The following is a 13,528-nucleotide window of genomic DNA, read 5'->3' on the forward strand; positions in this document are numbered from 1 at the left end:
TCAGTTATAGTCCGTCAGGAACGACACAGGGATCCAATACGCAGAGTGCAAATAGGAGAACGTATACGGTTTTAGAATGGCCCGACTAACCTTGATAGGGTCAGAGAATAGTCAGGGACAAGCCGAGATCAAGGGAGACAGAAAACAGGTAAGCGATTAAACAAGCCGAGTCAAAGGGAAGGAGAACACAGAATTAGTCAAATCAGAGACAAGTCAATAACCAATAAACCAAACCAGAATATGCACTGTAGGGAACAATAACGTTTGAGCCACAACAGGGCAATCATTCATTGCAAGTGATCCCTTTTTATAGTTTGGCTATTTAATTGATAGCCACGCCCCCAAAACATCTGAATTCAAACATTTCGTCAGGCCATGATGTCATCTGCATCATGACGTTGGCACACACGCGCCGCGTCATAAAAAGGAGCAGAGCTAATGGCCCAGATGAGGAGTGTGAGAAGTGTCCCATCAGGTGGGAGACGATCCAAAGGCTGGATCCCTGCCTAGGTAGTGGCAACAGGTACCCTGACATAGTAACAACTGAGCCTAAAATGTTGTTATTTGAATTTCAGATGACTACTGTTTGGAGATTAGTGAGTAATCATCACAGTGTATCGGCACCAAAATCTTTTTAATTTTTGGATTAGATGAGAATTAAAATGTCTACTTGTAATTATTAAATATTTTTCCATATCTGTCATTTAAAAAAAAAAAAAAAAAAAAAAAAATCCAGAAAGGGGAGATATGCATTAGCAATACTCTTGTTATTCATAGACATGCCTTGGTTGTCAATATTATTAAACTTTTGGCAATGGCAAAAGTAGCCCCTTACTCTAATGAAGGATCCAGCACAGGGAGGTAAGTTGCAAGATTTTCAGAGCCTATTTTCTAAATAAGCAGTGACGTCATAACTGTAGTTGTAACTTTGCAGTCAAATGGCAATGTTTTGTTTAGCTTTTACATGTTTTTCATTCCATCATTAGACTTCTAGATGTTGTTGTGCAGTTTTGATGAATTAGAAGTTATTGCATATGAACCAATGGGATACAAACACATGTGAAATATTTAATTTTCAAGTCACATTCTATTATTACATAAAGATCAATCAGAAATACCAATAAACAGGTATTACTAAATAAAGCAAAGGAGCCTGCAAGTGTGGAATAATAATTTGCAAATGCAGATTTTAAATGCAAAATTAATTCATGCAAACAAATTTTTATAAAATAAAAAAGGACAAATTAATTTTAAATTAAGCTAGATATGTTAATCTTTTTAATAGACTGAATCGTGTACCAATTTAAATTATAAATGTTGTTGAAGCACGCTTCTTACCATTTTCACTATCTAAACAGCTCCTTCTGCAGTGTGATTTGCAACTACAATTGTCTGAAATTCTAGAATGTTGAAAGGCTTCTGAGAAAAAGATTTGTGCAACATCTAAGCAAGTGGTTATGCGAAATACAAAACAAATATTTAGCATTGAACACAAATCCTAACCACTGACTTTGGCTACCTAGCGATTAATATTTCATATTCCTCCGAGGTAAGTGCATATTTATGTGCACGTGTGTTTGTGTGTGTGCGGTCGTGTGTGCGTGTGTTACGTTATGCTCTGATAGTCTACTGACCACCAGCAATGAAAAAATAACAGTCTTCATCCCAGCTGGGCAAAGACATTAATTGCCCAGATCTTACGGTTGCATGTGATGCAGCATTCCCATTAATTTGCTTGCTTTCTATTCTTCTCTCTCTCCCTCGTTTTTATTCGTCACTAGCTCACTTGATCACTTGATCTCTCTCTATTTCTCTCCACCCTCCCAGGGGTTTTAAAATGCAGTATTTGAATTTTGGCGAGTTGTGAAAGCCTCTGCCCTAAGACCCATTTGATATATGAGAATTCGTGCAGCATCAGCATCAGCACCAGTACCAGTCGCCTGAGCTTCCGTGAGTCAATCTATCTGCTAGTCAGCAAGCTCCAGTTGGGAGACGCAGTGCTCCAGCTCTACTGTCATCGAGGAAGTTGCAGTGAGTCTTCATTAGGCTGCAGGATTTCTTTATATCCTTCTTTTTATTTTTTTATTAATTCACTCCAATTCAAAAGGTTTCAGTTTTAATTTGCCTTGTTGCCTTAGCTGACAAATAAATACCTATTTATTTCCAACAGTTATATAGTAAAAAGGAATAAGACTTTTTTTGTTTTGTATTTTTTCTTCTAACTTTAAATAACAACAGCTGAAAAGCGATTTCGAATCAGCTGACAGGACAGGACAGACGTGTGTGCATGCTAGCCCCTTCTCTTAATCTACGTCGACTTCAGAGCAACAGCATGCAGCATCCTTTGACGGGTGCAACCTGCGTGGCCCTGCCGAATGTGGGAATGTGCCCACAGCTCTCTTGTGCCTTGACGTTTATGTACCTGCAGCAGGTAAGTTACTCATTGCACGCTCACTTAATTTTTATGCTTTACCTATTGTCTAGGCTGCTGAAAATGTACCAACAATGTCCTGATGAGTGGCTATAGCATCCATTCTATTGATATAGATCTTTCCTCACTATCAGAAAAAAAAATACACATATTAGCACATAGTATTTGATTTGCACCGTATCTTGTGGGGGAAGGAGATGAATGGAGAGCAAGGGAATCTAGATTGTATATGTTGTATTACAATATGGTTTAGTCATTGCTGCTATTATTTTTATTTGTTTTTTATTTGTTTTCAAGATATTGTCCTAAAACCTATCCCTTGTACAGTAATGAATATTCAATAACAATACACTTTTCTGTGGTATGGCCATCCATGTAACACTGTTTCATGCAGTTCCATGCAGAGTTGTATGTTTTGCCCAACTAATTTCTCCTTTCACACTGCAATGCATGTTTAATAGTTTTTTTTTTATAGACAACGCAACATTATCCCATAATGGATCATTCTGTGAATCTAAAAAAGTCTACATTAAATCTTCTAAACACAGAAGAGAGAATGGTGCTTGCCTTACTACATTGCTGATAAAAAGATTTATTGCTAATATTTTAAACAGATGGACGGGACTTTATAAAGTGCATTGGGTCCTTTTGCATTGATAGTTTTTATGTCTTTCTTTGCAGTTATTATGCATGAGCTTTGAAGAGGGTATCTAGTTTATAATCTTTCTAAATCTTATCTATAGTCATTTGTTTGCCTTGAAGCTTTTTACATGTCAGTGAAGTCATATGTTGGTGTAAGGTGTGCATGTATTCATGTTTATACTAATGACAGATGCACAAGTGTATTTGTATGAATTTACATATATATTTATTTGATGTCTACAGGTAAATATAAAGAAGCTATAATGTGTTTAATGTATGCCAGTGAATCCACAAATATTTGAAGCAGCACATCCAATTTGCTATTCATAAATACTACTGAATATAATGTAGAATTTTTTTTTTTTTTTCTCTCTAAGATGCCTAAACAAGCTTTATGCAGTTGGTATAATAATATTTTCCAACAAATGTGTTTTTCTTTCCATATTATTATTTATAATTTACGCTTTAGCCGTTTTTATTGTTTGTGTTCGTGCAAATGTTTTACCTTGAAATACAGCTTGGATTGAATAATACACTGCTACATTCTTTTTAGCATAGTTTTATTATGATATGTCCTCGTGTGACTCAAATGGTGTTACAGCAAAATAATTAAATTAAAATGTGTTGAATTTATACATTATATGCAGAGTGAAAATACTGAAATTAACTTGCGTGCAATAGTATTGAGAACATTGTTTTATTAAGCTCTTTGAACATGTTATTCCACAGTATGCACATTTATGTTCAATCTTCTTTCAATATTCTTATATGACAACACATCTGTTTTTGGTGCACTAGTCACATTGCTAGAGTTCACTAGGTTTCCTGCCTTGCTCTGTTTTATGACTATGGAAAAAAATGAGATTCGTAGCTCTGCCTATTGTACCTTACAGGGTTTTATGTCACTTGTCATGTTTTGCATACTCTAATATATGCATAATAAAATATGTATGTGTACATAGATTATGAGCATGGCTTGGAAAAAAAAGGAGTTAATGTCCTTGCCTTTGCAACCAGAATTTGCATTTGATAAATGTTCATTCATAGATTGCCTTTTTAATTATACCCGTCTTAATAGCTTGCTGTCCTTTTCTTTTGAATAAAGCTTCCATTGCTTTAATCTGGTCTGCATTTCGTTGTGTAATGTTTCTATTAGCTGACTGGTATGTTTAGTGCATAAAATGTAACTCTAATTTGGCAACTCATCTGCCATTGGCCATTAATATCCTAAGAATTAGGCAGCAGCATTGAAAAGAGATATGTGTTTGTAGGTGATAGGTTAATATGACCACATACAGAGGTAAAACAAAATTACAAGAAAAATAGTTATGTTAAAAATGTCCACTTCCGGTGGAGAATTATCTATCATTTTATATGTTTTCAAGTAAGACACATGATACCTATATTTTTATTTCATGTAATTGTTAAAATGAACCTTTTTTTTAATTCTACACTGGATTTTGTATGTATATACATTTTATTTAATTTTTTTAGTGCAAAGGAAAATTATAAACCAAATTACATATACATAAACTTTTGTCTTACTTATAATGTATGGATTAAGAAATGATGATGGTGAAAATGCTCATATTTACATACTATCATTAACCTCTTCAAAGCAGGATGGGTATGTAGTCCATCTTCAAAAGTTTTTTTTTTCTATATTAGGTTATTAGGCACTTGACAGCATTATGTGGAAATACTTTTTTTTTCTATAAATCTTTATAACATAATAGTAATACCTGATTTTAGTTTATTGTCAACTTCAGTAAAATACCAACTATTTTTATATACTTGTCATTAGTATTTTATTTTCCTTAATTGGGGAGTTATTCTTTGCCTAAAAGGTACATTTGAGGAATTTATTTTTGTGATTTCTATGTATGCTTATTCTGCTTTTTTCCCAAATGTTAACATTTAACTTTTACAGTAAATTTTGCATAAATTTGATGGAAGGTTTTTTTTTTTTGCATAACATAATTCTGTATTGTTATATACTAAATAAATAAGCAAACAAGCTCAACCAATGGGAAATATGTGGTATACTATTACACCACAACTATAACTTTTGCTAAGTTTCAAACACATGCATAATTTATTAAAATTAATATAAAATGAGTCTTAATTCAAGATAAACTGAACTTACTAATTGAAGGTTTCTTTAGGGAATTAAAGCGTTAATCACAATGGTCAGTTGTGTTTGCATGTCATGTATTTATTCCTTAAAGTAAACCACCTCTTTCATTTGAAATTAGCTGATCTCTATAGACGTCCGCCAACCTAATACTATAGAAATTATAATAAAAAACACATGTTTCATCTGTCCCAAATGTATTTCTATAGACAATCAAAAATCATTAAAAAAAAAAAAAAAAAGTAAAAAAACATTTGTTATATGCTATGTTCTATTCTGCTCATGATGTTCAGCAAATATTAAATTGTTAAAAAAATAAAATGTAATCTTTTTCGTACAGTGTTCAGTAGTGTTTAAATATATATTTTAACCACTGAATGCCAAGTGATAATAGGAAATAAATTGAGACAAGGAATTGTACATGATAATACTTATACTTCGTTACAATTGCATTATTATTTTTTCTACAAGATATTACATCATACTGTAATATTGGCTTTGTTTACATTTGAAGTATTGATTTGTAAAATGTTTTGGATTACCTACTAAGCAATCTTGACCGTGACCTTGTCCATATACAAAGCCTATATATATATATATATATATATATATTTTTTTTTATTTTTTATTTTTTTATTTTTTATTTTAATGATGATTTTTATTTTGCAAAATTAAGTAATCTCTCTTAAAGTTTTAAACAATGAAAATTAAAGAAGACGCTGCTCTTAGTGAAAAAACACAGATTAAAAGTAATTAAATGCCAATTCAACTTAAAGAAATAGAAACAGCCTATTGTGTATCATTAATGATGGCTGAAACAGGCCATTCTTAAGTACTTACACAAAGAAAATTGGCATTTACAAGTGCTGGAGTTGCAAGTCTTAATATCAGCTGCTTGGGCTCATTGCCAAAAGGAAATAAGGAAGTAAGCAGGCTGTCATTGTGTGTCTTAAACAGTTCACCACTTGTGTCAATCATTATCTTTATAATTTAGTTTGCTGCTGAATGGTTGAAAAACTTTTTCTTGTATTTCAGATTCTCAGTAGAGCATGCATATATAAAATAGAATTTTCAAGAAGCAAATAGAACTATCACTGTACATCATAATTTAATGATGAGATTAAATAAGTGCTAGCTGAACATGCATTGTAATATTGCACATTGTTATTGTTATGATAAAACCATGTGGCTGTTGTCTTATTATGCAGTTATCACTCTCTGTGTCTCTCTATCTCACCCACATATCTGCTATGTAAAGTATACATATTAGAAAACTATGTATTATGAAAAAAATAATGCCATGAAGGGGTACTGGAAACATCATAACCCAAAATACTGTATCCCTAAAATGTCTTTATTGTCTTCTAATACACATTGTACCATCTTTTATAGTGCCCTGTATGTGTTAGGGTAATATATGATGACTAGTTAGTCTTGGAGTACTGTAGGGGTTAATTAGCAGTGTTAATGTTTAGTTATAGTGTTAGCATAGTGTTGAAGGTTAATGTTTAAAACATAACACTACATATATCTATAGTGTAGTGTGTTAGTATAATGTAGGAGTTAATATGTTGTGTAGTGTAATGGGGTAGCATAGGGGTCAATGTCTAGTGTAGTGTTTTAGTATAGTTTAGGAGTTAAGGGGATATAGGATTTAGGAGTTATAAGAGAATAATTGGTATACACATAGACTGTGATCTGAAGCTATTTCAGCTACCATCATTAAAATACAGTTGCCACTTAGGGTATATATCCCATTCATCTTGGGTATACCTGCGCATGCACGTCTTATACTGCCTGAAATTAGGTTGTACTAGCTACATGGATGTTATCTGTACATTATTAAACATTCATTACAGAAAATAATAGCATAGCTAACATCACCATCCATGCGGTAAGAGTAGTGTCTTAATAGTAATAGCTTTATGACTTTGGAAATCTAAGGAGGTCTAAGATGTATTATCTCAGCATAAGATAGCACCATATTTTAACTGGACTTTTTACCGTTCACAAATGTTAAAAAGCCATTTTAAATGTAGTTTTCACTTGACTTAAAAAAAAAATTATATAAGAAATGGAATGTATTTCTAATTAATTAGTTTGGTTATGATATCTCACATCTGTACATATATTTCTATTGTGATTTTAAATTTGCAACGAATATCCAAAATAAATCTTTAATAAGCTCTGTCTATTGTAATTTTCCTGTGAGAAATTTCAGTTGGTCTACCTACTTGAGTGAACAAAAAAGCCATATTATTAATGCTCACTCACCATCTGTTTTTTTTTCCCTCACAGCTGAGCCTTGAATCATTTTTCAGAATAGGGAGTAGACTGTATTTTGTGTTTTAAAATTTATTTACCTAGTCTGGCTGCCTCGTCATACAAATAATGTTTTTTTTTGTTTTGTTTTTTATAAAAAAGAAATACAAAATATTTATGTTACAAATCATGTTTTGTAAAGCAGAAACCGTCTATATACATTTAGAAATACAGACAATTATACATTTTCAACAAAGAGGGCAGTATAATACTCCTAGCTAGCATACTGCATCACTATTGAGGGGAAATAAACAAATACATACATAAGTGTTAAGATAATATCTGGAGATGCCGTACGTATTACAGTATTTGATTATATTTTAAACATATAAAAGTACGGTGCATAACAAAATGTGATATGTAATTACTTATAATATATACAGTTGCATATCTTCCTTTGTTCAACCTATACAAATATATATGCATTGTGGAAAGTATGAGCATCCTTAAAACAAAACTTAAAAACTTATTTATGTTCCTGTTTTGATAACACTCACATGATAAGAGTGGCTATGTGTAATTGAAACAACTGCATTATAGAGGGATCAGACCCCAGTGTGTTTGAGATTCAAAACACAGTACTACTTTGGGCAGTAAAAAGAGCAACCTGGACCTCATTAAACCAGGTAACAACTTAAAGAGGAAAAGACTCAAGTTACCCAGGGATTTAACGGTGTCCAGAATTATGCAACGCTGTTGCTATAGGCTGCAATTCTCATTTTCTCTATTTCCAATTCACACGCTCTTTGGTGTTTATAATAGATTGTTGTTATTATGAGTTTACTGAAAACAGTTCTCTGCCACAACTTTTCCAGTCTTCAATTTCATCACAGTTTTCTCTGTCACAAGTATGACGTCAGACTGGACTATAATAGGAATATGTTGGAGATGCTGAAGAGGTCAAAGACATTTAATATTTCAACATTCTGGCACAGGACTTGTTTTTTCCTATTGCAAACAATTCAGTCTATTACAAACTCCGAAGAGTGGGAATTGGAAACAGTATTATAGTGTAACAAGGAACGATCTGAGAATTGCAGGCAGTAGGTACAAAATATTGCATAATACTAGTCACCGTTAAATCCTCAGCTGTCTTGAGCCTTTTTTCTCCTGTTGATTGCATTGTTGCAATCATAATAGTTTTTAGCTTGTTTATGGAGGTCTGGGTTGCTCCTTTTTACTGCTGGAGGTGGTACTGTATTTTGGATTCCATGCACCCATTAGATTACAGTTGTTTGAGTGACACACAACCACTCTTATCTTGTGGGTTTTATCCAAAAGGTGAAAGTCAATAGGTTTTTATGTCTATCTGCGTATGTATGTGTATTGAGTATCCTTTGCTTGGGTTTTGTATGGCAAGCTTATATGGTTGGTGCACTTTATATAAAAACACATATATTTAGCATTTTGTAAGTTTTTTGGGTGCATATTTATTATGTTTTGCACATACAGTTATGCACATTAAAACTACCACCAATTGTTCACCAGTTTTGAGACATACTATTTTTAAAAAAATCTATTTATATTTGGTTTTCATAAGTAATTCACATATATAATAACTGATTCAAAAACAACAACATTTCGCAAATGATAAATGCGCAAAGAACAGTCTTGCAAATGATTTTCTTGTGTTTCTTCAGATAAATAACACTGGTACAGTTTTGTAGTTAAAATATATTGTGGTGACATTTCAAAAGTAGAATTTCAAAGATAAATTTGACAATATTATTTATTTATTTATTTATAAAATATTTGACCAGGTAAGATACATTAAGATTTCTCTCGTTTTCAAGTATGTCCTGGGTCCACAAAACATTGCATTGTTACAGTTAGTGTACAATAAAATACAAAAAAAATATTAATACACAATATATAGAAAAATTACCATAGAACAGGTAGGAAATATATAATCAACCATGACAGGTGCATTCTGTTTTGAGTTATGTAGAGAGGGATCTCTTAAAGGACTCTAGGCTTGGGGACGATTTTAAAGTGTGCGGGAGGTCATTCCACAATTGCAGCGCTCTGTAGGAGAAGGAGGATCGGGCCGCTTTCTTTTTGTATGGAGGTAGACTAAATAAAGTGCTGGTACTGGATCAGAGGTTATAGGAGGTGGGAAAAGCTGAGGAGAGCATTTTGCTCAGGTAGGGTGGGAGTTTCCCAGAAAAGCTCTTAAACACAAGGCTGGAAAGATGAAGGGTGCGTCTGGATTCCAGCGACAGCCAGTTTAGTTCTTTTAGCATGTCACAATGGTGGGTCCTGTAATTACATTGTAGAACAAATCGTCATAACAAATTATACAATGTATTGAGTTTATTAATGTGGTATTGCGGTGCAGATGCATATACTACATCCCCATAATCAATGATTGGCATCAGCATTTGCTATACAATCTTTTCCTTTACTGTAGGGCTTAGGCAGGATTTGTTTCTGTACAGGGCACCTAGTTTTGGATAAAGTTTAGATGCAAGTTTTTCTATGTGGAGGCCAAAAGATGGATTGGGGTCTAACATCATACCCCAGTATTTGAAAGAGTGCGGTCAGTGTGGCATTTGAATTTGTTTTGATGGATAGGTGGGAATTGTGTAATTTGTGTTATTTAGGTACTGTTCCAAAGATCATTGTGACAGTTTTATCAGTGTTTAGGAAGAGTTTGTTTTTTGCAATCCACTTTTCAACCTGTGTAAACTGGTCTTGGAGCACAGTCTCAAGCTGCGGTAGCTCGGATTTGCTCACATAGATCACTGTGTCGTCTGCGTACATGTGTACATTTGAGGATTTGCAGACATTAGGCAGATCATTTTAAATAATGTAAATAGTAGGGGGCCGAGAATGGAACCTTGGGAACACCAAACGTGACTGGGAGAGGGAGGGAGTCGCTGTCAGAAATTGACACATATTGTGAACAATACGATACATACAATCGAAACCAGGTTAGCGAACAATCACCAATACCTGAGTTTTTGAGTTTGTGCAGTAGAATGTCGTGGTCTACTGTGTCAAAGGCCTTGGCAAAATCAAGGAAAATAGCTCCAGTTAGGTTTCCTTGTCCCATGCCAGTTTGGATGTCATTGCAAACTTTTAAGAGGGCAGTTGTAGTGGAGTGATTCTGGCGAAAGCCCGATTGATCAGGGGTCAGATAGTTTGATTGTTGGTAAAACTCACATATGGACACATTTTTCTAAGAATACCGGGAGCTATGATATTGGGCGATAGTTAGAAACCAAAGTAGTGTCACCACTTTTATGGATAGGCACTACTCTCGCAGTCTTCCAAAGTTTGGGTATGTGTCCAGACACCAAGGATTCTTCAATTAGGGTTGCGACGGGTTTAACAATTGCCGGTGCACTGAGCTTCAACAGCATTGCTGGGATTTGATCAGGTCCAGACTGGTTTTTCATTTTTAGATTATTTAGGTGTTTTTGAATGACACTAATAGGTACAGGTCTAAAATTAAACGTGTCTATATTGGGCCTTTGCAAATTTAGTTGGGCCTGATCCACATTTGTAGTTTCAGGATGCGTGTCGTTTATTAGCTTGGCAATCAGAGCAGTGGAGCATCCGACAAAATAATTGTTAAAGGCATTTGCTACATCTAAGGGAAGTTGCAGGGTTTGGCTTTCCACTTTGACAGTCGAGGGTTGGGAGTGGATTGGGGGAGTTTGTAATTAATTTCTGACTTTCCAAAAGTTTCTATTGTTTGATAGGTAGTGATGTCCCGAACAGTTCGCCGGGAACCGTTCACCGGCGAACATAGCGTGTTCGCGGTCGCAAACACGCGCGATGTTTGGTCCGCCCCGGGGTTTTGAAGCATCCTTTTTGGTATATATGTTTCCCAGACGTTAGTATGGTAGATAGCTGGTTAAACTGCCACCTCGCGCAGCCAGAGCGTGTCCCCCTCCGCTCCCGCATCCCTTCCACCCCTCTCTCTGCTCCTGTTTTCAGTGATAATTCATGTGTTGTATTGTTCCCAGAGGTCCCATACCCTATTGAAAGTATTCAGTGTGTTTCTGACTTGCACTGTTAGCTTGTCCATAAGGTAGTTGTCCCTGCGTTTTGCTATAACCAGGGACCATTTTTGTGCCAGTGCTCTACGGGCCGCTAGAGTAATCATGTTAAGGAGTTTTTGTTCGGTCAGACCTAGACAGCAGGCATGCCTAAGGGTCTCAAGGTATCTTCCTCTATAGGATCTGTGAACTTAATTCCATAATTTTACTCTAGTAGTTTTTTACCTCATGGCATTCCCACCACATATGTATATATGTGCCATTTCCACCACACAGGTGCCAACATGCATCTGTGAAGTTCAGTTTAATCGGATATTGCTTTACTGGGGTCGTATACCATCAGGATAGTGTTATGACTGCTCTTGGAGCGTTACACATATTGTCATTTTTGCACACGCCTCCCAGATCTCTTGCCAATCTGTGCCCTCTAACACCTCACCCAGATCGGTTTCCCATTGGTCAGCATAGCGTAGTGCCCCTTCTTTATCAGTTCCTGTGCTAATGTGGTTGTAAAGTAATGTAATTAGTTTAATTTGTGTGGTTTCAGTAAAATATAGTTTTTCAAAGAAGTTAATTTGTGCTGTAGCCGCTGCCTTAACTTCTGCATTTTGTGCAAAGTCTTGAATTTGTAAGTATCTAAAGTAATCGTGCATTTTGAGTGGGGCTAGAGTGTTCAAATGCTCATAAGTGACTATATCCTGTTGTACATATAGGTGAATATATATTTGTAATTCTGTTGTCTCTATACCTCCATAGTCTCTAGCCCTCATCCCTGACGGATCAGTCAGCTCTGTTCCTAAACACGGGAATCATAGGAGACGGGAGGTCACTCAGTGAGTATTTCTGTTGTGACTGATCCCATAATTGTATGGATTTGAGGATAGCTGGGTTTGAGGTTCACAGGATGGCCCGTTGGTTCCATGGAACCCATATGTAGAATGGGGGAAGGTCCATCCCCATCATCAGGGATTCCAGTTCTACCCAGTGTCTTCTGTCGGGAGGTGTGTGCCACTGTATAATCTGGATAAGTTGTGCTGCCAGATAATACTGGTAGACGTGGGGTAATCCCAATCCCCCTCTTGGTTTTGGGCGGTACAAGAGGCTACTTAAAATAATAGTCGTGGTAGGATGTTCATTTTAATTCAATGTATGAGCCCCAACCAGGAAATAGGTCTGTCCACTGGCTTAACTCTCCGGATAGATTTTGAAACATTGGGCTATAGTTGTGAGCAAACAAGGTCTTGGGGTCTACTGTGAGGCGAATGCCAAGATACGTAAATTCATTTGTGCTTATTTTTAAGTGGTATTGGCTGCGGATGAGTACCCTGTCCGGGGTTGTTAGGTAAAAGTGCATGGCCACCGATTTATTGTAGTTAACTTTGTAACCCGCCAAACATCTGAAACGGTCTAGTAATGTCGTTAAATGATGTAAGGATTCTAATGGATTCTGAAGGGTTAGAAGCACATAATCGGCATAGGCAGACACTGTAAATGGTTTTCCTTTCACTTCCACCCCCCGGGTATGTGGGTGCTGTCTGATAGCTTGTAAGAGTGGTTTTAATGTCAGTGCAAACAATAGTGGGGATAAAGGGCACCCCTGTCTGGTCCTGTTACCTAATGAGAATGGGGTCCATGTCGCTCCCGTTGTGAGTGTTTGGGCTCATAAGTCCTTGTATAGGGCCTTTATTGCTGTCACAAAGGGTTCTGGGAACCCCTGAAATTGGTACGGCTACAGCACCCTTGATAGCTAAGTGCAGAAAACATAAAAGAGGGAAAAAGAGAGAAGACATGTTAAGGTTGATTATGTTTTACAGGTATTTGTTTTATTAGCACCCCTCACTATTATTCGTATGAATGTAGTAGGATGAGCTATAATGGTTTAATTGGAAGGGGTGTCTAGGAGCTTGTGAACTTATTGACAAATTTGGGGGTGAACAATGGCATGTTGTATTTTTAAGTATAGCCTCCACCTCCTGTCCATGGGTGGTGGCT

At 35.7% G+C, this 13,528-nt stretch overlaps 1 protein-coding gene across 1 annotated transcript in view; it reads left to right on the plus strand.

The window, feature by feature from the left end:
* The first annotated feature begins 2,287 nt into the window (after positions 1-2,287).
* The window catches only part of RBFOX1 (RNA binding fox-1 homolog 1), a 1,085,723-nt gene continuing 1,074,482 nt past the window's right edge, over positions 2,288-13,528 (plus strand). Inside the window, exon 1 of the mRNA XM_063430238.1 lies at positions 2,288-2,431. Coding sequence (XP_063286308.1) covers positions 2,288-2,431 — 144 coding nt within the window. The remainder of the gene's footprint in view (positions 2,432-13,528) is intronic.

The sequence above is a fragment of the Pelobates fuscus genome, chromosome 8 (genome assembly GCF_036172605.1).
Source record: "Pelobates fuscus isolate aPelFus1 chromosome 8, aPelFus1.pri, whole genome shotgun sequence".
NCBI lineage: Eukaryota > Metazoa > Chordata > Amphibia > Anura > Pelobatidae > Pelobates > Pelobates fuscus.